Below are 23444 nucleotides of genomic sequence, written 5' to 3' on the forward strand. Positions count from 1 at the left end.
AAATGACTTGTCAGTTGTTAATTCAGGGTTTTGTACATCCATGGTCTGATTCAGATGTTATACCCCAAAAAGGCTGATGTGCAGGTGCATGCTGGACATGCATATATATATATTTTAATCTTATACATCGCCTTTCACTCATTTGCACACCTTCACCCTACCTGTTACACATATTTTATGTTACAGAGACGCAAAAGTATAATATTTGGTTATGTTTGCAATTTTTGCATATTGGTTCATTGTATACTTGCAACTTTTGAAATACTGTGGTCTGTAGCAGTCGCTAAAAGCATTTCACCACATATCATACCGTGTATGACTATGTATGTGACAAATAAAATTTGAATTCGACCATGAATCTGATTTAAGAATAAAGTTAGATTGATGTGCTGAGTCAGTCCGGCACTGATTGTATGTGCCACGGTGCCCCACGGGTGGTGTAGTTTGTACAGGGTCATTACAACTCACCCAGTCAACAGACCCAACACTGTGAGAACACTCATCATCATCATCATGACATAATAAAAGCAAAACAACCACTGGCCACGCCTCCTCTTACCACTCCGCATACCCATAGTCAACATTGAAAAATAATGAACAATCCGGTTAAGAAGTTCTGTTTATTAAAATCTTAAAAAAAAATCAGCACTCGAAAAGTTAACAACAACAACAACACACACTTCAGTCAACAGATGAGTGATGACACACACAGTGTGATATAGGGCCCTGATATCTAAAGACTGCAAAGAGGAGTGTGTGAGATCTGCACACACATTCACCCACCCACCCACACACACACACACACGCACACACACGAATACACACACACTCTATCCACAAGCCCTCCACAAAATTTTTTACTCCTCCCACTGCGCCAGTCCAATAGTGACTTCCTCACAGCTCATCGTGGGTGGCGGCCTCGTCTGCCTTCAAACGAAACTCCGCCTCTGTGATGTGTCCATCTCCATTCCGATCCTGATTGGTGAACATGTTTTCAATGATGCGATCAGGATCAAATCCAGGAGCCAATCGGCCTCGACCATCAGTCACCTGGCGGAGGATGTAATCTGAGAACTACACACACACACACACACACACACACACACACATTTTATTTCTATTTGTACATTAATTTGTTGAGGATGTGATGCCTGTTCATGTGACCCATTTCTGAACATAGTACAATACTAAATACTTTTCAGATAGCACTGATGGTTATGGGTCTGAACATTTGTGTCCATGTGATTTTTCAGTATTTCTTTATAAATAAATTAGCAAACAATTGTAGAATTTCGGGTTTGTGCTGTCATTATACAGTACTGAGTGTAAATTCATGAGGAACAAAAATTAATTTTACACAATTTTAACATAAGGGTAAAAAAAGGACAAATTGGAAATTGAAAGGGGTCTGAATACTTTCTGAGTGCCCAGTATTTACAGACATATACACTTCATGTAGGCAAGGCGTGGATGGCTCTTACTGCAGCCAAAATACATCTACAACCTCCTAAAGCAACTTGCCGCCAGCGCATTACAGGCCTCATCTTTATTCTCAGAAGCGCGCGGAAGGGTGACGGTTTGCATTTCATGTCAACACACCATTTGCAATAATCAGAAATGCCGCCCAAATATGCCACCCACATTGCAAATATGACCAGTGAACTACTAACGTAATGTACAAACTACTAATGGAGGAGTTACGCGGGGCTACTGGGCTACGCGGCTCATTTGCAGACTGAGGGCCCTATTTTGTCCACGCAAGCATGAACATGTAAAGGACATACCAGTGCTAAGTGCTAGTGCATTTTTAGGTGTGTTCGTGCTTGCAACATAATTCATAATCTGTAATCAGGATGTGAAAAAAAGTGGACAGTCAATAAATAGACAAAGGAAAGAAGGAAAAAATTATACACACCAAAAAAGATAAAGATAAAATGAATATAAATGTACATAATAACAACAGCAGTTTGCAGATTGCAGTCAATAAGAAATCGTTAGGCAGTCCTGACTTGAGACTAACCCAATACTCCATGGAAGGCACCTGGGGAGCAGTACCTTGACCAAGGGGACCTCGGTGGAACCTTGGAGGTTTGGGATTTGAACCCGCAATCCTTCCAGGTACGAGTCTGATTCCTTAGCCGCTAGGTCATTATCATTATTACTGTTTACTGTGATACAGTACCGTTTTACCGTAGTATTACCTGTTTACTGAGTGACTGTTAGTATTATCACTGTTTAGCGACATGGTAGTAGCCTAGTTGGTTAGACACTCGCCTATAAACCAGAAGACCACGAAGTCCCAGGTTCAAACCCCACTTCCTACCATTGTGTCCCTGAGCAAGACACTTAACCCTGTGGCATTATAATAATACAGACAAGGAATTTTATTCTATTAATATTATATTACATTATATTATTAGACAGGTGTTGTAGCACCATCTTGTGCTCCACTTGTGTAATGCAAAAAAGAATAAACTTGGTTTTCAGATGTCTTACAAACAAAGTGCAATGGAAATGAAATGACTGATAACTGATTTGCCCCATCCCGAGCTCTTTTACATAAATCTCCACCTTCCCTCCCACATTCGGCCTTTTTGCACAGTCACCAATCCACCTACTGTACATGCCGTTGAATGGCAGGAGAAGTCAGGAGAAAACCTGCACCAGCGTGTGGAAAAACAAGATCCCAGTCAGGATCCAAAACCACAACCTTGGAGGTGTGAGCCCACGCTGCTAACCAAGCGGCCCACATAAAACCAATATTCCCCAAAATCCACAGCATTCCGAACGCACATATGAAATCATACACACAAATATATTTGACCACTGCTTTCCCAGATATGCTCTAAAAGGGACATTCTGGTCCCTTTTCTGTTCAGAAACGTCCCTCAGGAGGAGTGATGAAGTCATTGACAGAAAAAAGAAAATATGTTTCTGCTCCTTTATAGTGTAGTGATTCACAATAAAATATAAATACATTCATATAATAATATATATTCATAATAAATAAGAGAATTAAGTAGTTGCAAACCTATAAACAAAAACACAAACAGAGTCCGTACCTCACTGGGATCAATTTGCTCATCGTTGTTCTTATCCATTTCAGTGAAAAGGTTGGGAGAAATGTCTCCATTCCAAACAAACATGTAGCCTTCTGGAAGTCCCTCCTCCATGTCAATCATCTCAACATCCAATACCAAGACAGCGCTGCCAGGGACCTCCCCCTCTGTTTACAAAGAGAAACGCACAGTAAAACGGTAACTGTACTTAGAGTCAACCCTGACCCCGCCCCCAAAATCCACAGATCTGCTCCATCTACAGAAGCAACGTGCTCTCTCTTACTCCTCCACATTTTTTAAGTGTGTGTGTGTGTGTGTGTGTGTATGGTTCCTTTTTTTCTTTTACCGACTCCTCTCTCTCCATATGCCAGATGGGGTGGGATCACAAGATGACGCCTTTCTCCCACACACATTCCCATCAGCCCTTGCTCCATGCCGATCACCACCTGTCCCATGCCCAGGACCACGTTATAGGTCTTTCCGTAGTGGTATCTGCACACACACACACACACACACACACACACACACAGTGAGTTGACCAGAAAACACAATCACGCTCCAGACTCTAGATCTAGATCTGTGTTCAGTTTCTCTTGACTGACGTGGAGTCGATGTGTGTCCCGTCCAGCAGAGACGCGTTGTAGTGGTATTTGACGAAATCTCCGCGCTTGGCCGTCAGGCCGCAGGTCTCTGGCTTCACGCTGCTGATGTCCACGGTGTCGGCTGGGTTGTGGAAGTCGATGACGTGAACGTCGAAAACCAGCACAGCCGAGCCTGGGATCTTGGTGCCTTGCAGGCAAATGCAGGCGCATGTTCAGAAACGTCATGAAACACAAAAAAAAAAAGGACGCACAACCCAAACACACACACACACACACACCTGTCCCCTCTTCTCCATATGCCAGGTGAGGCGGGATGGTGATTTTCCGCTTCTCTCCGATGCAAACTCCCAGAAGTCCCTTGTCCATGCCTGCGATTACATAGCCTTTACCCACGTAGGTGTCGTATGTGTGATTTCTTGAGTAACTAATGCACACACACACACACACACACACATAAACACAAAATACGTTAACACTAAGACCACAAAACGTCTGCAGAGGAGCTCAAATAAAAGACAATCAGATTCTATCTGCGCGATTGTTTTAATTCGTGTAAAAGAGCACATTACCTGGAGTCAAACGGCGTTCCGTCCAACAGCGTTCCGTTGTAGTGGTACCTCATGAAGTCACCCACCACACTCCTACGAGGGCAGGGGTCCGGGACGCTCGTCAGCTCCACAGTGACGTCGTCTTTTGGATTGTGAAGATCCAAAAGTTCCACGTCGAAAACCAGAGACGCCTGAGGCGGAATATCGCTGCCTAGAAGAGAAATAACAGAAGCTGAAATCAGAATTTACATTTGTAAACACTCGCCTAAAGACCCAGGTTCAAATCCCACTGACTACCATCGTGTCCCTGAGCAAGACACTTAACCCTAAAAATTGCTCCAGGGGGGGACTGTCCCTGTAACTACTGACTGTAAGTCAGCTCTGAAAAAGGGCGTCTGATAAATGCTGTAAATGTAAATGTGTTCCCTGGACCTGTCCAACCTCCCAACCCAGACCGTCCCCCAATGGAGGAACAAGGACAAAAGGAACATTAGATGTGTGACTTTCTTAACAGTTTCAGTCCAGTTCAGCCGGCCAAGAAACATCTCAGAACCTCAAAACGAATGTTCCAATCAAAACGGGCTGCATTCATCTGGCTTAAAAAATGAGCAGATTAACAGTGCAAACTGGTTTCAGAAGAACGCCACCATTAGGGGGGCGATGGTTTAGGAATAATAAGCGCGCTCACCGTCACCATTCTCCCCGTAACCCAGCGATGGGGGCATCGTGATGATGCGTCGCTCCCCGACGCACATTCCCAGCAGCCCCTGGTCCATCCCGGCAATTAGCCAGCCGATCCCAACATACGTGTCGTACGTCCTCATACGAGTGTGGCTGTGCAAAAGAGGGGGTACTCATGTCATATACAAGCACAGGAAAATATTTACACATTATTCCACCAGTGCAGTTACAGCTATGAACTTTCTATAAAGGTCCTGCCAAGGACACGGAAACAGCACCCCCTACAGGTTCAAACCCCACTTACTACCATTGTGTCCCTGAGCAAGACACTTAACCCTAAGTTGCTCCAGGGGGGGACTGTCCCTGTAACTACTGATTGTAAGTCGCTCTGGATAAGGACATCTGATAAATGCTGTAAATGTAAATGTGGTCTCTAGCAGTCGCCATCATGTGTTGTTACCTGGAGTCGAACAGAGTACCATCCAACAGCGTGCCGTTGTAGTGGTATCGCACGTAGTCGGACACCTCAACCCTGCGGCCACACTGCTCCGGCCGTTGGTAGGTGTGGACTTGCACTGTGTCCACAGAGTTCCAGATGTCCAGCAGCAGCACGTCGAAATGGAGCACCGCATCCGGGGGAATAATGTCACCTGATGGGAAAGCAGGCTCGACGGTCAACATCTGCTCCACCACTGCACACCACCGACCATCACGCATATACACAGGAGGTGGCCAGTTACACTAAGATGAAGACAATAACACTACATAAAGACAATACATGTGAAAAGTGACTGTTTTTGTCATTGTGGTCCACATGTGGTGGCCCAGCGGTTAAGGAAATGGATAAGTGGTAAGTGGCCAAGGCACCGTCCCCACACACTGCTCCCCGGGCCCCTGTCATGGCTGCCAACTGCTCAAAAAAGGCTGATGGTTAAAAGCAGAGGACACATTTCACCGTTTCACCGTGTGCTGTGTTTCACAATCACTTCACTTTCATGGAGGGGACCTCAGTGGCACCTTGGTTGGCTAACAGGGTGGTAGGAGCCTAGTGGGTAACACACTCACCTATATGAACCAGAAGACCCAGGTTCAAACCCTGCTTACTATCATTGTGTCCCTGAGCAAGACACTTAACCCTGAGTGTCCCCAGGGGGGGGACTGTCCCTGTAACTACTGATTGTAAGTAGGGTGGTAGTAGCCTAGTGGGTAAGACACTCGCCTATGAACCAGAAGACCCAGGTTCAAATCCCACTTACTAACATCGTGTCCCTGAACAAGACACTTAACCCTGAGTGTCTCCTGGGGGGACTGTCCCTGTAACAACTGACTGTAAGTCGCTCTGGATAAGGGCGTCCGGTAAATGGTTAGAGGGCATACTTTTTCCAGATGGCAGAACTTTTTGGGGGGTGGGGCTTAAAGTTGTAGTTACGGCCTTGGTGTAATTACACTCGGCGCCGGTAGATGGAACGTTCCGGAGCAAAAGCACCCGGCTGTGCCTTCAAGGCTTCTCCTTCTTACTTTTACTCACCGTAGCCGTCTTTTCCGTACGCCAGCGCTGGCGGGATCTTGACGAGCCGCCGTTCGTTCACGCACATCCCCAGGAGAGCTTTATCCATCCCCGCGATCAGCTGAGCTCGTCCCACGAACACGTTGTACGTGGAGCCGCGGTCATAGCTGCAAAACAAAAAAAAAAATAAAAACCAAAAATTACGCACGTTTACGCACACGGACGTACTGCTCGCGTGCGTTCCGCGGAGCCAGGAATCGACTCCAGGTTCGACTCTTCATTCATTTCCAGAGTCGGGCTGCTGTGTGTGTGTGTGTGTGTGTGTGTGTGACTGCCAGCGTGTCAGTAGCACCCCCCTCAACACACACACACACAGCAGCCCGACTTCTGACAACTTTTCCACGGTCCGGATTCATTCACCTGGAGTCGAAGCTCGTCCCGTCCGGGAAGCGGCCGTTGTAGTGGTACCGGACGAAGTCCCCGCTCCGCACGGTCCGCTCGCAGCGCTCCGGGACGAACGTTCGCTCCACGACGACGTCATCTAACGGCACCGGCGGCGCGTTGCAGGCCACGAAGTGGACCAGGAGGGCGAGCAGGAGCGTCCCGGAGAACAGCAGCGGGCCCATCTTCGCTGCGCTGCTCCGGCGCGGAAGTGGACGCGCGCTACGTGGCGTCGGCGGGGTGGGGTGCTCGGGGGGTGTGGGGTGTGGGTGGGCTCGACCTCCTCGGTGGTGGAGGAGGAGGGGTAGTGGTGGTGGTGGTGGTGGTTCGGATCCGGACCTCCAGGCGGCCATGGCGTCCGTCGGCGCGCTGCTCCTCCTCGCCTTCCTGCCCGCCCGGGCGCAGTACGAGCGCTACAGCTTCCGCAGCTTCCCGCGCCACGAGCTGATGCCGCTGGACGCCGCGTACCGCCACGGCCTGGACCAGTACGGCGGCGAGCGGTGGCCGGAGACGGTGGAGTACCTGGAGGTGAGCCTGCGCCTCCACCGCCTGCTGCGGGACAGCGAGGCCTTCTGCAACATGAACTGCAGCGCGGCGCGTCTCGCCGACGCGACGCGCTTCGACGCGTTCCCGGAGCTGCGCGCCTTCGGCAACGCCATGCAGCGCGCACACTGCCTGCGGCGCTGCAAGCAGGGCCTGCCGGCCTTCCGCCAGAGCCTGCCGAGCAGGGACACCCTGGACGAGTTCGAGCGCCGGGAGCCCTACAAGTACCTGCAGTTCGCCTACTTCAAGGTGCGTCTCCGGGGACAGGGTGGGGGGACCTGCCGGTAAAATGGCGGCCTAGTGGGTAACTCACTCCCTGTGGGTTGTAGTAGCCTAGTGACCAGAAGAACCGGGTTCGAACCACACTTACTACTATTGTGTCCACTACTCCAGGGGGACCTTGAGTGTCTCCAGGGGTACTGTCCCTGTGACTACTGATTGTATGTAGGGTTGTAGTAACCTAGTGACCAGAAGACCCGGGTTCGAACCCCACTCACTACTATTGTGTCCACTACTCCAGGGGGACCTTGAGTGTCTCCAGGGGTACTGTCCCTGTGACTACTGATTGTATGTAGGGTTGTAGTAACCTAGTGACCAGAAGACCCGGGTTCGAACCCCACTTACTCCCATCGTGTCCCTGAGTCTCCAGGGGGACTGTCCATGTAACTACTGATTGTATGTAGGGTGGTAGTAGCCTAGTGGGTAACACTCTTGCCCATAAACCAGAAGACTCAGATTCGAACCCCGCTTACTACCATTGTGTCCCTGAGCAAGACACTTAACCCTGAGTGTCTCCAAGGGGACTGTCCATGTAACTACTGATTGTAAGTAGGGTGGTAGTAGCCAAGTGGTTAACACACTCGTCTATGAACCAGAAGACCCGGGTTCAAACCCCACTTACTACCATCGTGTCCCTGAGTCTCCAGGGGGACTGTCCCTGTAGCACTAAGACTTGAGTGTCTCCAGCAGAGGACTGTCCCTGTAACTACTGATTGTAAATAGGGTGGTAGAAACCTAGTGGGTAACACACTTGGGGTTAAGCAAGACACTAACCCCTGAGTGTCTCCAGGGGGGGACTGTCCCTTTAACTGCTAATTGTAAGTGCCGTAAATGTAAATGTACATGCGTGTTGTTGCAGAATAACAACCTGGCCAAGGCCATATCGGCCGCGCACACCTTCCTGCTGAAGCACCCGGACGACGAGATGATGCAGAGGAACATGGCGTATTACAAGAGCCTGGCCGGCGCCGAGGAGCACCTGGTGGACCTGGAGACCCGGCCGTATGAGGTGATGCGCACAGGACCAATTCTCCTGCTTTCCCCACTCAGAACCTTGCTGGTAGATCCCGGTTCGTTCAGGAGAGTAGAGCGGTCCCCCTAAACCAGAAATGTCGAAGGGACAGAATCAGAATGTCTTGACTGCCAGTCCCTGAGTTGGAGAGGTGTACAGTGTATAAAAATGTAATAAGGAAGGTATAAAAAGGAGAAAGCTAGCCTATATACTAGTGGATGGTAATAGCCTTGTGGGTAAGTTGCTCCAAGTTCCTACAGGAAGGACCCTTTGGAAGGAGTGATACAGAGAGGGACGTCCGTCCAGGGTAGAGTGAGCCTGCAGTTGGTGTCAGTGCAGGGTTGGAGATGATTTGTCCCAAGATCGTATCATGATATACTGTGATACTGTAAAAAAAAAAAACCTGAAATAGCAGGCAGCAATTCAAAGTACCCGGCTGTACAGCGCCACCTACAGGAGAGGAGGTTGTAGTAACACGCTGACTCTCATCTCTGCTGACCTCACTAAAGAAAACGCTCAATAGCACCACCCAGTGGTAAACAAAAATATACACAAATTCGGGGAGCAGTGTGTGGGGACGGTGCTTTGCTCAGTGGCACCTCAGTGGTACCTTGGCGGATCGGGATTCGAACCGGCAACCTTCTGATTACGGGGCCGCTTCCTTAACCGCTAGGCCACCACTGGCCCGATATGATACAATGTCGATTGAATATCACCAGGTAAAATAAAGTGTAAAGTAAAGTGAAGTGATTGTCACACGTGATACACAGCACACGGTGTACACAGTGAAATTTGTCCTCTGCATTTAACCCATCACCCTGAGTAAGCAGTGGGCAGCCATGACAAGCGCCCGGGGAGCAGTGTGTGGGGACGGTGCTTTGCTCAGTGGCACCTCAGTGGCACCTTGACAGATCGGGATTCGAACCGGCAACCTTCTGATTACGGGGCCGCTTCCTTAACCGCTAAGCCACCACTGCCCATATCGCCATGTGTTGCTATATTCATGTGATGTGAGGACCCCTCCTGACCCTCTGTGTGGAATATGGGGGTCCCAGATGTCCCACGGCTTACACACCAATCTGTGAGGGAGGATGGTGCTGAAGGCAAAGCTGAAGTCTATAAAGAGATGGGACCAGGTGGGACCGGGCAGCACGGAGAGCAACGGCTACAGCATCTCTGTAGACCTGTGGTGTGCACCAGAGATGGGAGGGACAAAGGACACGTGAGGACAGTCATTCAGGCAGGTCACGGGACGGAGGCCTGCGACAGTGACGGGTCGAAGAGGATAAACAGCAGTATTAGAACACATATTAGAGGTTTAGGGACCAGAAGACCCGGGTTCGAATCCCACTTACTGCCATTGTGTCCCTGAGCAAGACACTTAACCCTGACTGTCCCTGTAACTACTGATTGTAAGTCGCTCTGGATAAGGGCGTCTGATAAATGCTGTAAATGTAAGTGTAATGCCGTCGGTGTGAGCCGCAGCACCAGTGCACGTATGCCAACGGTAGGCTGTGTGTGTGTGTTTGTGTTTTACAGATGCTGTTTGTGCGCGCCGTGCGGGCGTATAACGGGGACAATTTCCGAACATCAGTTTCCGACATGGAGTTGGCGCTGAAGGACTTCTTTAAAGTTTTTGACGAGTGCCTTGCCGCGTCCGAAGGGTCCAGAGAGATCAAAGACTTCAAGGACTTCTACCAGTCCATTGCCGGTAGCCGCCATCTCCGTCCGCCGTCTTAAAGCGACCTTTTTCTAAAATTTCTGAAATCTAAAAGTGAAGTGATTGACACACAGCAGCACAGCACACACAGTGAAATTTGTCCTCTGCATTTAACCCATCACCCTGAGTGAGCAGTGGGCAGCCATGACAGGCGCCCGGGGAGCAGTGTGTGGGGACGGTGCTTTGCTCAGTGGCACCTCAGTGGCACCTTGGCGGATCGGGATTCGAACCGGCAACCTTCTGATTACGGGGCCGCTTCCTTAACCGCTAGGCCACCACTGCCCCAGCGGTTGTCCCCAGACTGTTCTTTTACAGACACCTGCCGAGAGCTGGCTGTCCACAACTGTCCCATGTGTCCTACCATGAAAAGTTCCCCCTTTTCTGTCACGGGCGCGCAGCGCAGTGTTCGGTGCGAACAGTCACAGTGCCTCTCTGTGTCCAGATCACTACACTGCCGTGCTGAGCAGGAAGGTCCGCTGCGAGAGGGAACTCACGCCCGTCGTCGGCGGCTTCCTGGTGGAGAAGTTCGTGGCCACGATGTACCACTACCTTCAGTTCGCCTACTATAAACGTAAGCGGAGAGGAGCGTGTGTGTCAGACTTCTCGGTGTGTTGAATGCACACCATTAACTGTGTGTGTGTGTCTTTTCAGTAAATGACCTACAGAACGCGGTTCCCTGTGCTGTGAGCTACATGCTGTTCGACCCCAATGACGAAGTGATGAAGAACAACATTCTGTATTACCAGTTCCACCGGGACAAGTGGGGCCTGACTGATGACCACTTCCTGCCTCGACCGGTGAGGAGCCATGCTTTGTCGACTCCCGGCGTTGTGTTCTGTATTTAACAGCCCAGGGCATCAGTGGACTTGATGCGACTGACCCGTGTCTCTCCCCAAAGGAAGCCGGCAGGTTGTGGGAACAGTTGATAGGTCTTTCAGAATGGAGGAGTCTGTCATGGTGGTAGCTGGGAACATTTCATCCTTTATAATCGAGCTCAGAATTCACGCTGTTCTTTATCCTGTTTGTGCAGGAGGCTGTGAAGTACTTCAACCAGACGAACACACAGCTGAGGCTCCTACAGTTCAGCAGAGAGAAACTTCAGGATGATGATGAGGTGCGTCGTGGGCCGTTAATTCATTCTTTATTTGACACTAGATACCAGTTTTGTACCTGATCAACACACGAAGCCTGTTCTGATGGTCTCATGAGGTCGCCGTGCCGGGGAACGGAGCTGAAGCACTATTTTTCTGCAAAAACTTATTCGTTAACCAAAATTGAAGAAAAGGCCCCCGAAAACATGGGCACAGATACACACGGGTCCGACATGAAGAAAAGCAAGTCTTGGTGGGAGTACAGGGTCTTGCAGGGGCTGTTGGGGCAGACAGGCCCAAGTGATGATGATGATGGGATTTATAAATTAATGCCAGCATTTTGAGACGATTTCTTACTCATGCCATAATTCCCGGAGTCCCAGGCCTGTGCCCAGTCTCGTCGTGTGTTCTATAGTGTGCATGATGTAACCCGATTTACCCCCCCGACCAGGTCCCGCCTGAATGTATGCCCAGCTTCAATTATGCAAATACAGTTCACTGTTATTGTGCTATTCAGACTGGTTTATTGAGAGAGAATAATGCGATCTGTCCTGATCCAGTCGGTGAAAAGAGCCTTGTATCTGAGTTTACTATTCCTGTCCTCTTTCAGGGAGAGGTGTTGGAATTCCTAGATGAGTTGCTGGACACTGAGGAGGAGTAACAGACCAGAGGCATTGAAGACACTGAGAAAACACACACACACACACACACACTAAAACTGGACATTCACTATAAAGTACACACTGAGGTAATGGAACCTCAGCTGTCTGTGTTCTTGTAACATTTTCAAAAGCCTTAGATAATAATCAGTTAAAAACATGTGATTTATGTACTTTGATGTCCAACCAAAATATCAGCTCTCGCTGACTGCTTTATTGTAATTTATTACAGAATAAAATAACAACTGAGACTCTTTGATGCATTTTAATATCAAATGTGTAACGTGCAGAGCAGCCTGTTTACCATCAAGGCTGATCAGGAAAGAAATGGGCTGCTACACAGGAGGATGGCCCAGCAGAAGGAGCAACACCTCAGGGCCAGAATCAGCGGACTCTCATTTTTGGACAAAAATTTTCAAATATTGGACAGAGAAGATAAGCGGTTTGAGAGAGGAGTGAGGGAAGCTTTGCATGTGCAAATCAACAAACCCTCACTCAACAGAGGTGGAGGCCTCAAGGCGCCACTGAGGTTCCACTGAGCAAAACACCGTCCCCACACACTGCTCCCCGGGCGGGGCCGTCACATCTACCCACCCCCTCCTTGCACCTTTCCCAACATTCCCAACCTCCACCTTGCACCTTTCCCAACATTGATATCAACAGTTACCAAGGAATGAGAAACTGGACGGGTGCAGGGGGCTTTATTAAGAGGAGGCGGGGCCTCCCGCTGCCCCAACCGGCCAAGCCTGAAGGCATGATTGCATTGGGATTCAGCGAATAGCCACGCAAGGGGCGTGTCCCATAGTGAAATGTCTTACTTATCTCCCTCAGAGAACTGTAACCTTACATTTCCGTGTTCCACCAGGAAGATAATGAAGAGCAGATGACATTCTGTGCAGGTCTGACTGTGGGTGGTGCTCTGGCTCTGTGTTCCTACCTGGAGTTTCACGTTGTTGGTGTGGTCTCCCTGGTTTCCTGATTGCCTTCTGACACTGTATGCCTGCAGTGTCATGTCTTTGTCCATTTAACACAAGAATCATACGCCAAGGAAAAATAGCACTCTAGATGTAATCAATGGGATACAGATCTCTGCAACACCACATCGGCAGCAGGTGGTAAAATTCGCAAGCCACATATCAAGCGCCATCTTGGTCAGTGCAGTCTCACCCCAGGGCTGCACCTTTCAATTCACCCTAATGATCCCAGAGATTCAGAAGCAACCATCTCAACTCTTTCATGGATGAGTGTGCCCCTGGTAAATCATCTGACCTCAGCTACTAACACCTTGACGACTAGTAGTCCCAACATGGCTCCATTCCTTCTGGAGAATTTCTAGAGCAGGGGTCACCAGCCCTGGCCCTGGAGGGCTAAGATCCTTCCATGTTCCACCACACCTCATTCAACTCAAGAACTAGGTGGTAACAAGCACAGAAGTTGAATCAGTTGTGCTAAATGAATAAATAAGTACAAAAATGTGCAGGACTAGTGCCCTCCAAGGCCAGGGTTCGTGACCCCTGATCTGGAGAATTCCTCTCAAGGTTTCTTCCTTTTTCAGGGAGTTTTCATTGCCTTTGGCTGCTCATTAGGGGCCTTGAGCACTGCTATGTGCATTGAAGCCTGTGGCATAACATTATGATGTTATAGTTTGTGTAAGATACATAAGCATATACAGCATAATGCACGTACTGTACATATATATAACAGAGTCAACTAAGACACAGATATAATCAAAATTGACTTTTTGTTTTATGTTAGATATTGGGACTTTGTGTAATATATTTTTGCAACACCAGCAGCAGATCAGAAGGGCTTCCTCTTTATAAGTAAAGGGTTTTCTGTTAAAACCCCGCAGACTGCAGAGCTTTCACTACCTGAGGGGCATGGAGCTCTTTGTAAGGGAAATCTACACAAACCTGGATTCTGACAACATGAACAACGATCACATATATGACAGAATAGTGCCCTGCAACCCTCATGGAACCACCGGATTTTAAAAATAAAAATTTGCATTGTTCTGCTGAGATTTTTTGACCTGACTTTATTTAACTAGATGTACTAGAGGGTTGGTCCTGGGTTGGGCTCCATAACCACAGGACTAAGTAGTTATGGAAAGTGAGTTAATGTAAATATTTTAAAAGCTATATGAAAAATAATTCCAAACCACACAAGAGTGCCAGTAAAAGACTACTTATGTCATTTATCTGTCATTGTTGAGGAACTGAGGAAAGCTACGGAACAGCGTGGACAGACTAGGGTCTAATGACGAGTGATAAGCACCCTATACTGTACTTCCAGGAGGCAGTAACGGTGGGAGAAGTTTCTCCAGATGGGCTGCGGTGTGTCTGGGACTGCTGTGTATTCTCCTGCTGGGGCTCGTCGTATGGATGACCATCAGACACACAGCGGAGAAGGAGGAGTTGCTCGCCCGTCTGCCTGAGGACAGGAACCATTCAGTTAATCGCAAATATGACCTTCAAAACAATGTCACAGACCTTGGTAAAACAATTATAATGATGATTATTGAGTTATGATCTTATCTGGGTCATTTTTACTCACACGCCCTCATTACAGATAATCGAACGAAGAAGTTCAAGAAATTATTCCGCTTTACTTATCCACAAACTTGGAATGAGAGCAGACAGTATTGCCAAGAGAGGGGTGGAGACTTAGTGGTTATAAGGTACAAATGGGAACATGTGAGTATGACAGGAGCAAGATTTAGTATTAATAGAAGAAGCAGAGATAGTTTTAATTGCATAATTTACTTTAATCTTTTGCAATTTAGATGCTTCTTAATGAAAAAGGAATGAATGGATGGCTCGGTCTAACTGACCAAGGTCATGATGGAACCTGGAGATGGGTGGATGGTTCTCCACTGACTCTTCAGTAAGATTTATGATATTTTTTAAATGCAATAAATGCATTCAAATACATATATTTACAGAAGTACACTGGAAACCATGCTGCTGTGTGTTTAAATGCAGTGCAGTTGTTTTTTTTATATCCTCAATGTAGCACAATCTGCAAAAAAAAGCTGGTCATACACACTGTATGCTGTATATCTGTGAAAATGACTACATTTCTTATTTTTATCTCTTGGTGACATTAAATTTATTTTAGATTCTGGCGCAAAGGGGAACCTGCAATCAGAAATGGTCGTGGTGACTGTGTTGTATTACACACTGAAAAACAAACCCCGGAGCGGACCTAGAGTTATTATGATTGTTCTGCACGACACTATGCTGTTTGTGAGAAGAAATGATAGATAATGCGAAGAAGCAACAACTCATCACTCTTTGCTTGATCAAGTGCGCTGTTAATAGCCAGTCACTCACAAAATGAGACAAAATGTTTTAAATGTACAAATAAACATACTTATGCATTTTATGTTTGACGCGTCATGTATCTGTCATGCCGTGGTGCCTGAACCTTGTTCACTTGCGTCTGGGTATGTATAAACGCTAATGCATTATCACTGTTCGGATTCAGCTGTTCTATTCCATGTCTAAGAGGGGGGTTCTCTGGCTCTGTGTTCCTGCCTGGAGTTTCACGTTGTTGGTGTGGTCTCCCTGGTTTCCTGATTGCCTTCTGACACTGTATGCCTGCAGTGTCATGTCTTGGTCCATTTAACACATGAATCATACACCAAGGAAAAATAGCACTCTAGATGTAATCAATGGGATACAGATCTCTGCAACACCCCTCCTCCACATCGGCAGCAGGCGGTAAAATTCGGAAGCCACATATCAAGCGCCATCTTGGTCAGTGCAGTCTCACCCCAGGGCTGCGTCTTTCAATTCACCCTAATGATCCCAGAGATTCAGAAGCAACCATCTCAACTGTTTCATGGATGAGTGTGCCCCTGGTAAATCATCTGACCTCAGCTACTAACACCTTGACCACTAGTAGTCCCAACATGGCTCCATTCCTTCTGGAGAATTTCTAGAGCAGGGGTCACCAGCCCTGGCCCTGGAGGGCTAAGATCCTTCCATGTTCCACCACACCTCATTCAACTCAAGAACTAGGTGGTAACAAGCACAGAAGTTGAATCAGTTGTGCTAAATGAATAAATATGTACAAAAATGTGCAGGACTAGTGCCCTCCAAGTCCAGAGTTGGTGACCCCTGATCTGGCGTATTCCTCTCAAGGTTTCTTCCTTTTTCAGGGAGTTTTCATTGCCTTTGACTGCTCATTAGGGACCTTGAGCACTGCTATGTGCATTGAAACCTGTGGCATAACATTATGATGTTATAGTTTGTATAAGATACATAAGCATATACAGCATAATGCACATACTGTAAATATATATAACAGAGTCAACTAAGACACAGATATAATCACAATGGACTTTTTGTTTTATGTTAGATATTGGGACTTTGTGTAATATATTGTTGCAACACCAGCAGCAGATGTAATCAGAAGGACTTCCTCTTTATAAGTAAAGGGTTTTCTGTTAAAACCCTGCAGACTGCAGAGCTTTCACTTCCTGAGGGGCATGGAGCTCTTTGTAAGGGAAATCCACACAAACCTGGATGCTGACAACATGAACAAAGATCACATATACGACAAAATAGTGCCCTGCAACCCTCATGGAACCACCGGATCTCAGCAGGATGGTAAATGTTGCTTTCTGGTTCAGTGTGTCCTGATGGGAGAGGTGTAAAAATAAAAATTAGAATTGTTCTGCTGAGATTTGTTGACCTGACTTTATTTAACTAGATGTACTAGAGGGCTGGTCCTGGGTTGGGCTCCATAACCACAGGACTAAGTGGTTATGGAAATTGAGTGAGTTATTCATATGATAAAACAATGTTAATGTAAATATTTTAAAAGCTATACGAAAAAACATTCCAAACCATTCAGGAGTGCCAGTAAAAGTCTACTTGGGTTTTTATATAATTATGTCATTTATCTGTCATTGTTGAGGAACTGAGGAAAGCTACAGAACAGCGTGGACAGACTAGGGTCTAATGACGAGTGATAAGCACCCTATACTGTACTTCCAGGAGGCAGTAACGGTGGGAGAAGTTTCTCCAGATGGGCTGCGGTGTGTCTGGGACTGCTGTGTATTCTCCTGCTGGGGCTCGTCGTATGGATGACCATCAGACACACAGCGGAGAAGGAGGAGTTGCTCGCCCGTCTGCCTGAGGACAGGAACCATTCAGTTAATCGCAAATATGACCTTCAAAACAATGCCACAGACCTTGGTAAAAAAATTATAATGATGATTATTCACGCTGATGAGTTATGATCTTATCTGGATTATTTTTACTCACACACGCCCTCATTACAGATAATCGAATGAAGAAGTTCAAGAAATTATTTCGCTTTACTTATCCACAAACTTGGAATGAGAGCAGACAGTATTGCCAAGAGAGGGGTGGAGACTTAGTGGTTATAAGGTACAAATGGGAACATGTGAGTATGACAGGAGCAAGATTTAGCATTGATAGAATAGGGAGAGATTGAGTTTTAATTGCATAATTTACTTTAATCTTTTGCGATTTAGATGCTCCTTAATGAAAAAGGAATGAATGGATGGCTCGGTCTAACTGACCAAGGTCATGATGGAACCTGGAGATGGGTGGATGGTTCTCCACTGACTCTTCAGTAAGATTTATAATATTTTTTAAATGCAATAAATGCATTCAAATACATATATTTAGAGAAATACACTTAGAATCATGCTGCTGTGTGTTTAAATGCAGTGCAGTTGTTTTTTTATATCCTCAATGTAGCACAGTCAAGATGGTCATACACACTGTATGCTGTATATCTATGAAAATTACTTAATTTCTTATTTCTTGGTGACATTAAATTTATTTTAGATTCTGGCGCAAAGGGGAACCTGCAATCAGAAATGGTCGTGGTGACTGTGTTGTATTACACACTAAAAAAGAAATCCCGGAGCGGACCTGGAGTTATTATGATTGTTCTGCACGACACTATGCTGTTTGTGAGAAGAAATGATAGCAAAGAAGCAACAACTCATCACTCTATGCATGGTCAAATGCACTGTTAATAGCCAGTCACTCACAAAATGAGACAAAATGTTTTTAACGTACTAATAAACATACTTATGCATTTGATGTTTGACGCGTCATGTATCTGTCATGCCGTGGTGCCTGAACCTTGTTCACTTGCGTCTGGGTATGTATAAACGCTAATGCATTATCACTGTTCGGATTCAGCTGTTCTGTTCCATGCCTAAGAGGGGGGTTCTCTGGCTCTGTGTTCCTGCCTGGAGTTTCACGTTGTTAGTGTGGTCTCCCTTGTTTCCTGATTGTCTTCATGTGTATAAATGTATGCCTGCAGTGTCATGTCTTGGTCCATTTAACACATGAATCATACACCAAGGAAAAATAGCACTCTAGATGTAATCAATGGGATACAGATCTCTGCAACACCCCTCCTCCACATTGGCAGCAGGCGGTAAAATTCGGAAGCCACATATCAAGCGCCATCTTGGTCAGTGCAGTCTCACCCCAGGGCTGCGTCTTTCAATTCACCCTAATGATCCCAGAGATTCAGAAGCAACCATCTCAACTGTTTCATGGATGAGTGTGCCCCTGGTAAATCATCTGACCTCAGCTACTAACACCTTGACCACTAGTAGTCCCAACATGGCTCCATTCCTTCTGGAGAATTTCTAGAGCAGGGGTCACCAGCCCTGGCCCTGGAGGGCTAAGATCCTTCCATGTTCCACCACACCTCATTCAACTCAAGAACTAGGTGGTAACAAGCACAGAAGTTGAATCAGTTGTGCTAAATGAATAAATAAGTAGTCAATAAATAAGGAGTCAACTAAGACACAGATATAATCACAATGGACTTTTTGTTTTATGTTAGATATTGGGACTTTGTGTAATATATTGTTGCAACACCAGCAGCAGATGTAATCAGAAGGACTTCCTCTTTATAAGTAAAGGGTTTTCTGTTAAAACCCTGCAGACTGCAGAGCTTTCACTACCTGAGGGGCATGGAGCTCTTTGTAAGGGAAATCTACACAAACCTGGATGCTGACAACATGAACAACGATCACATATACGACAAAATAGTGCCCTGCAACCCTCATGGAACCACCGGATCTCAGCAGGATGGTAAATGTTGCTTTCTGGTTCAGTGTGTCCTGATGGGAGAGGCGTAAAAATAAAAATTAGAATTGTTCTGCTGAGATTTGTTGACCTGACTTTATTTAACTAGATGTACTAGAGGGCTGGTCCTGGGTTGGGCTCCATAACCACAGGACTAAGTGGTTATGGAAATTGAGTGAGTTATTCATATGATAAAACAATGTTAATGTAAATATTTTAAAAGCTATACGAAAAATCAGTCCAAAACATGCAGGAGTGCCAGTAAAAGTCTACTTGGGTTTTTATATAATTATGTCATTTATCTGTCATTGTTGAGGAACTGAGGAAAGCTACAGAACAGCGTGGACAGACTAGGGTCTAATGACGAGTGATAAGCACCCTATACTGTACTTCCAGGAGGCAGTAAAGGTGGGAGAAGTTTCTCCAGATGGGCTGCGGTGTGTCTGGGACTGCTGTGTATTCTCCTGCTGGGGCTCATCGTATGGATGACCATCAGACACACAGCGGAGAAGGAGGAGTTGCTCGCCCGTCTGCCTGAGGACAGGAACCATTCAGTTAATCGCAAATATGACCTTCAAAACAATGCCACAGACCTTGGTAAAAAAATTATAATGATGATTATTCACGCTGATGAGTTATGATCTTATCTGGATTATTTTTACTCACACATGCCCTCATTACAGATAATCGAATGAAAAAGTTAAAGAAATTATTTCGCTTTACTTATCCACAAACTTGGAATGAGAGCAGACAGAATTGCCAAGAGAGGGGTGGAGACTTAGTGGTTATAAGGTACAAATGGGAACATGTGAGTATGACAGGAGCAAGATTTAGCATTGATAGAATAGGGAGAGATTGAGTTTTAATTGCATAATTTACTTTAATCTTTTGCGATTTAGATGCTCCTTAATGAAAAAGGAATGAATGGATGGCTCGGTCTAACTGACCAAGGTCATGATGGAACCTGGAGATGGGTGGATGGTTCTCCACTGACTCTTCAGTAAGATTTTTAATATTTTTTAAATGCAATAAATGCATTCAAATACATATATTTAGAGAAATACACTTAGAATCATGCTGCTGTGTGTTTAAATGCAGTGCAGATGTTTTTTTATATCCTCAATGTAGCACAGTCAAGATGGTCATACACACTGTATGCTGTATATCTCTGAAAATTACTTAATTTCTTATTTCTTGGTGACATTAAATTTATTTTAGATTCTGGCGCAAAGGGGAACCTGCAATCAGAAATGGTCGTGGTGACTGTGTTGTATTACACACTAAAAAACAAATCCCGGAGCGGACCTGGAGTTATTATGATTGTTCTGCACGACACTATGCTGTTTGTGAGGAGAAATGATAGCGAAGAAGCAACAACTCATCACTCTATGCATGGTCAAATGCACTGTTAATAGCCAGTCACTTACAAAATGAGACAAAATGTTTTTAACGTACTAATAAACATACTTATGCATTTGATGTTTGACGCGTCATGTATCTGTCATGCCGTGGTGCCTGAACCTTGTTCACTTGCGTCTGGGTATGTATAAACGCTAATGCATTATCACTGTTCGGAGTCAGCTGTTCTGTTCCATGCCTAAGATTTCTGTTTTGTTTGCTTAACGCTTACGTCAGTAAATGTAAAGATGCATTGCACTTGCACCTTGTGTTTTCTCAATGATGTGACAGTTTCACCAATATGTAAACTTTTTTTTTATATTTAAAGAATGTTTGATCAAACAGTTTTGCAAGAAAAAATTCTTGATCTTGTAAAAAAGGAGCAGTACAAACACTCTCTACTCAAAGCACTGTATTAAAAACCACTCCAATCTGATGTTACTTGGCAGAAAGAGGCACAATAGAGGTTAAAAGGATGAACAGTTCCTAATTTATTAACACCAGTAGATTACTATTGCAGTTACATGTAAATATTGTATGTAAAAAAGAAAAACCCAAAATAAAAGAAAGGAGAAAGAGATAGAGAAAGATACAGAGCAGCCTTGAACCAAGTTTCATAGAGGTCGCCTGGTCCAGGACAAAAACAGAGAGAAAGGCCCAGAAACTCTAGGGAAAGTCCCTCAGAAAGGAAAGGAAAGTCCAGTCTCCACAAGAGTAAATTCTTTTATACATTTGACTCCCAGGAAGTAGCCACAGGCCAATCAGAATTTGTTGTTTCTGCCATGTCAAGCACTTGGTGTCTTCTGTCTTGGGCCAACAAAGACAATGCGGGGGATCCCAAAACAAATAGCTTGCCTTTCACACCTCTTGCTTGGAGGAAGGCCGTTTGACTAAGATGTGGAAGTGCAAAGAGGTGATGAAACTCCAGACAAAACTGCAGACCGTCATGGACCTGTGATTTCTCATCTTACAATCTTCAATAAAATTAACCAAAATAATCATATCTGCACCTGAAATGTACATCTAAACAAATAAAACATTTATTTTTTTATATAGTTTTATAGTTCTGGTACATGGTAGACCTTAGAAATCACATCAATTGCTGCGATGTAAGTTTGCTAGTGAGCAATTACACCAATTATGAATTATAATGTAAAACAGAAAAAGGTTAACAGTATGAGGCTAACTGTACTTTTCTGTTGATAGTGTGTTCTTTCCTAAATACAGTTTCCTAAAATGTGTTTAGCTCTTCTACAAACTGTGTATGCAAATTTTCCCTGTATATACCCACAGTTTATAGCTCAATGGGCTTTTCACAGAATAAGCAGGTGGCCTTATGCCGGTATGCTGTCCATTGTAGCTGCCCGAGGTTCCATCATTTCTAACATGGTGCTACCAGCTGTTATGGGGGTTACCATTACCGTGGGGGTGTTTGAGTGTAAGAGGTTTTGTTATTTCAGTTATATACATTTTCCACTGTAACTTTAAAGGGGACACTGTAAAATTTCGTCCAGGGCACCAAACAGGCGTCAGTGCAGGGTTGTTGATGATCTGTCCAAGAAAAGAAAAATGTTCAAAATTCAGTCACAGTGTGTTACGCTCCTGTGTTACATTTACATTTACAGCATTTATCAGATGCCCTTATCCAGAGCGACTTACAATCAGTAGTTACAGGGACAGTCCCCCTGGAGCAACTTAGGGTTAAGTGTCTTGCTAGGGTTAAGTGTCTTGCTCAAGTGTCTTACTACACAATGGTAGTAAGTGAGATTCGAACCTGGGTCTTCTGGTCCATAGGCGAGTGTGTTACCCACTAGGCTACTACCACCTTGTTACGCTCAGTCTGCACCTGAGTCCTGTTTCTGCTGATCATCACCCCTGTACGTCCTACTTTATCCCAAACCAGAGATGAGAACGAAGTGGTACACCATCAATGACCTGAAAAGGGATGATTGAAGGGGCTCTGACACCAACCTTGCGGGCCTGACTGATATAGAGAGTCCGCCTTTGGACCTACCTGATCAAGAGACTCCGCCGATGGGATCGCCTGATCCAGAGACTCTGCCTTTGGGGCCATGGGCACCAGCCCTGAGGCATGAGGGACATGCAAATCATTATGCAATTAAACACTGTGGAACTAGTCTATGGGACAAGGATCTCTGGCCCCTCCTCCACATGGTACACTTTTTGACACAAAGACAGCAGACAGGAAGCGACATATCAAGCACCATCTTGCACATTCACACATCAGCCACTATCTTGGTGAGTACATGCTCACCCCAGAACTCCCCAGAAATCCACCTTCCTGTCACCATGACTCAACTGCTCGATTTTGCAACAAACTATCTGATCAAGTTCATGGACCTGACCTCAACTAAGAGGTCAGTGCATTCTCCATTCCCTCTGGAGAGTTTCTACTGTGTGATTTTGAATCTGCAGGACTTCTGAACAGAAGCATCTTCAACCAATGCTGCAGCAAGGCAGAAAGGACGGGTATGAAATCTGCTTCATGAGTTCTTGTCACAGGACCAGAACGTAAGCTCGTGTTTGAAGAAACGAAAAACCCCGGTAAGTTTCCTCCGGTTTAATATGTGAACGAGAGCTGGCGTGAGCCGCAACACCGCACGGACAGTTCTAGGTTGAATTGGGGAAGGGACAGGATGAGAGGGAAGAGTTGAGAGGTGAGAAGACGAGCAGGATCATTCCTACGAGTTTGAGGTTGAGAAGGAGCCGAGTCGAGTTGACAAATGCCAATCAGTGACTGGCAGTGGCCATCTTGCATATTTATAGCAGCCCCCTTACCTCTTCTCCGT

General features: G+C 45.9%; 4 protein-coding genes and 1 long non-coding RNA gene across 5 annotated transcripts; 4 read left to right on the top strand and 1 right to left on the bottom strand.

Annotated features, from left to right (window-relative positions):
- Nucleotides 1-771: 771 nt before the first annotated feature.
- Nucleotides 772-7560, bottom strand: fkbp9 (FKBP prolyl isomerase 9). The gene is made up of 10 exons (XM_028990954.1): nt 6818-7560; nt 6419-6564; nt 5351-5540; nt 4898-5043; nt 4231-4420; nt 3940-4085; nt 3662-3848; nt 3406-3551; nt 3063-3226; nt 772-1074 (listed from the first exon to the last, which is right to left on the bottom strand). The coding sequence occupies exons 1-10, from the start codon at nt 7189-7191 to the stop codon at nt 895-897; spliced, it is 1869 nt and encodes a 622-aa protein (XP_028846787.1). The 5' UTR covers nt 7192-7560; the 3' UTR covers nt 772-894.
- crtap (cartilage associated protein) lies at nt 7134-12398 on the top strand. The gene is made up of 7 exons (XM_028990955.1): nt 7134-7630; nt 8520-8669; nt 10212-10383; nt 10835-10963; nt 11044-11189; nt 11423-11506; nt 12094-12398. Exons 1-7 carry the CDS (start codon nt 7190-7192, stop codon nt 12142-12144), a joined length of 1173 nt encoding a protein of 390 aa, XP_028846788.1. The 5' UTR covers nt 7134-7189; the 3' UTR covers nt 12145-12398.
- A 1935-nt stretch (nt 12399-14333) lies between these two features.
- On the top strand, nt 14334-15326 carry LOC114797322 (uncharacterized). The gene is made up of 2 exons (XR_003750844.1): nt 14334-15028; nt 15263-15326. It is a non-coding gene; the product is annotated as an uncharacterized LOC114797322 (long non-coding RNA).
- A 1273-nt stretch (nt 15327-16599) lies between these two features.
- On the top strand, nt 16600-18231 carry LOC114797259 (hepatic lectin-like). Its single transcript, XM_028992044.1, has 5 exons — nt 16600-16758; nt 17149-17349; nt 17436-17560; nt 17652-17752; nt 17971-18231. Exons 1-5 carry the CDS (start codon nt 16638-16640, stop codon nt 18110-18112), a joined length of 690 nt encoding a protein of 229 aa, XP_028847877.1. The 5' UTR covers nt 16600-16637; the 3' UTR covers nt 18113-18231.
- An 871-nt stretch (nt 18232-19102) lies between these two features.
- On the top strand, nt 19103-20712 carry LOC114797236 (hepatic lectin-like). The gene is made up of 5 exons (XM_028992005.1): nt 19103-19242; nt 19633-19833; nt 19920-20044; nt 20136-20236; nt 20455-20712. Exons 1-5 carry the CDS (start codon nt 19122-19124, stop codon nt 20594-20596), a joined length of 690 nt encoding a protein of 229 aa, XP_028847838.1. The 5' UTR covers nt 19103-19121; the 3' UTR covers nt 20597-20712.
- Nucleotides 20713-23444: the final 2732 nt, after the last annotated feature.

This window comes from Denticeps clupeoides, chromosome 9 (genome assembly GCF_900700375.1).
Source record: "Denticeps clupeoides chromosome 9, fDenClu1.1, whole genome shotgun sequence".
Taxonomy (NCBI): domain Eukaryota; kingdom Metazoa; phylum Chordata; class Actinopteri; order Clupeiformes; family Denticipitidae; genus Denticeps; species Denticeps clupeoides.

Excerpts from the sequence above, each read along its gene's own strand:
- crtap (XM_028990955.1), top strand. The coding sequence starts at position 7,190 with ATGGCGTCCGTCGGCGCGCTGCTCCTCCTCGCCTTCCTGCCCGCCCGG. Across the intron at positions 8,670-10,211 it reads TGGAGACCCGGCCGTATGAG|ATGCTGTTTGTGCGCGCCGT; the intron begins GTGATGCGCACA and ends TGTGTTTTACAG. Across the intron at positions 10,384-10,834 it reads CTTCTACCAGTCCATTGCCG|ATCACTACACTGCCGTGCTG; the intron begins GTAGCCGCCATC and ends CTCTGTGTCCAG.
- fkbp9 (XM_028990954.1), bottom strand. The coding sequence starts at position 7,191 with ATGGCCGCCTGGAGGTCCGGATCCGAACCACCACCACCACCACCACTA. Across the intron at positions 4,421-4,897 it reads TTACGGGGAGAATGGTGACG|GCAGCGATATTCCGCCTCAG; the intron begins GTGAGCGCGCTT and ends TTTCTCTTCTAG. Across the intron at positions 3,227-3,405 it reads ATATGGAGAGAGAGGAGTCG|AGGGGGAGGTCCCTGGCAGC; the intron begins GTAAAAGAAAAA and ends CTTTGTAAACAG.
- LOC114797259 (XM_028992044.1), top strand. The coding sequence starts at position 16,638 with ATGGAGCTCTTTGTAAGGGAAATCCACACAAACCTGGATGCTGACAAC. Across the intron at positions 16,759-17,148 it reads CACCGGATCTCAGCAGGATG|GAGGCAGTAACGGTGGGAGA; the intron begins GTAAATGTTGCT and ends CTGTACTTCCAG. Across the intron at positions 17,753-17,970 it reads GGTTCTCCACTGACTCTTCA|ATTCTGGCGCAAAGGGGAAC; the intron begins GTAAGATTTATA and ends AATTTATTTTAG.
- LOC114797236 (XM_028992005.1), top strand. The coding sequence starts at position 19,122 with ATGGAGCTCTTTGTAAGGGAAATCTACACAAACCTGGATGCTGACAAC. Across the intron at positions 19,243-19,632 it reads CACCGGATCTCAGCAGGATG|GAGGCAGTAAAGGTGGGAGA; the intron begins GTAAATGTTGCT and ends CTGTACTTCCAG. Across the intron at positions 20,237-20,454 it reads GGTTCTCCACTGACTCTTCA|ATTCTGGCGCAAAGGGGAAC; the intron begins GTAAGATTTTTA and ends AATTTATTTTAG.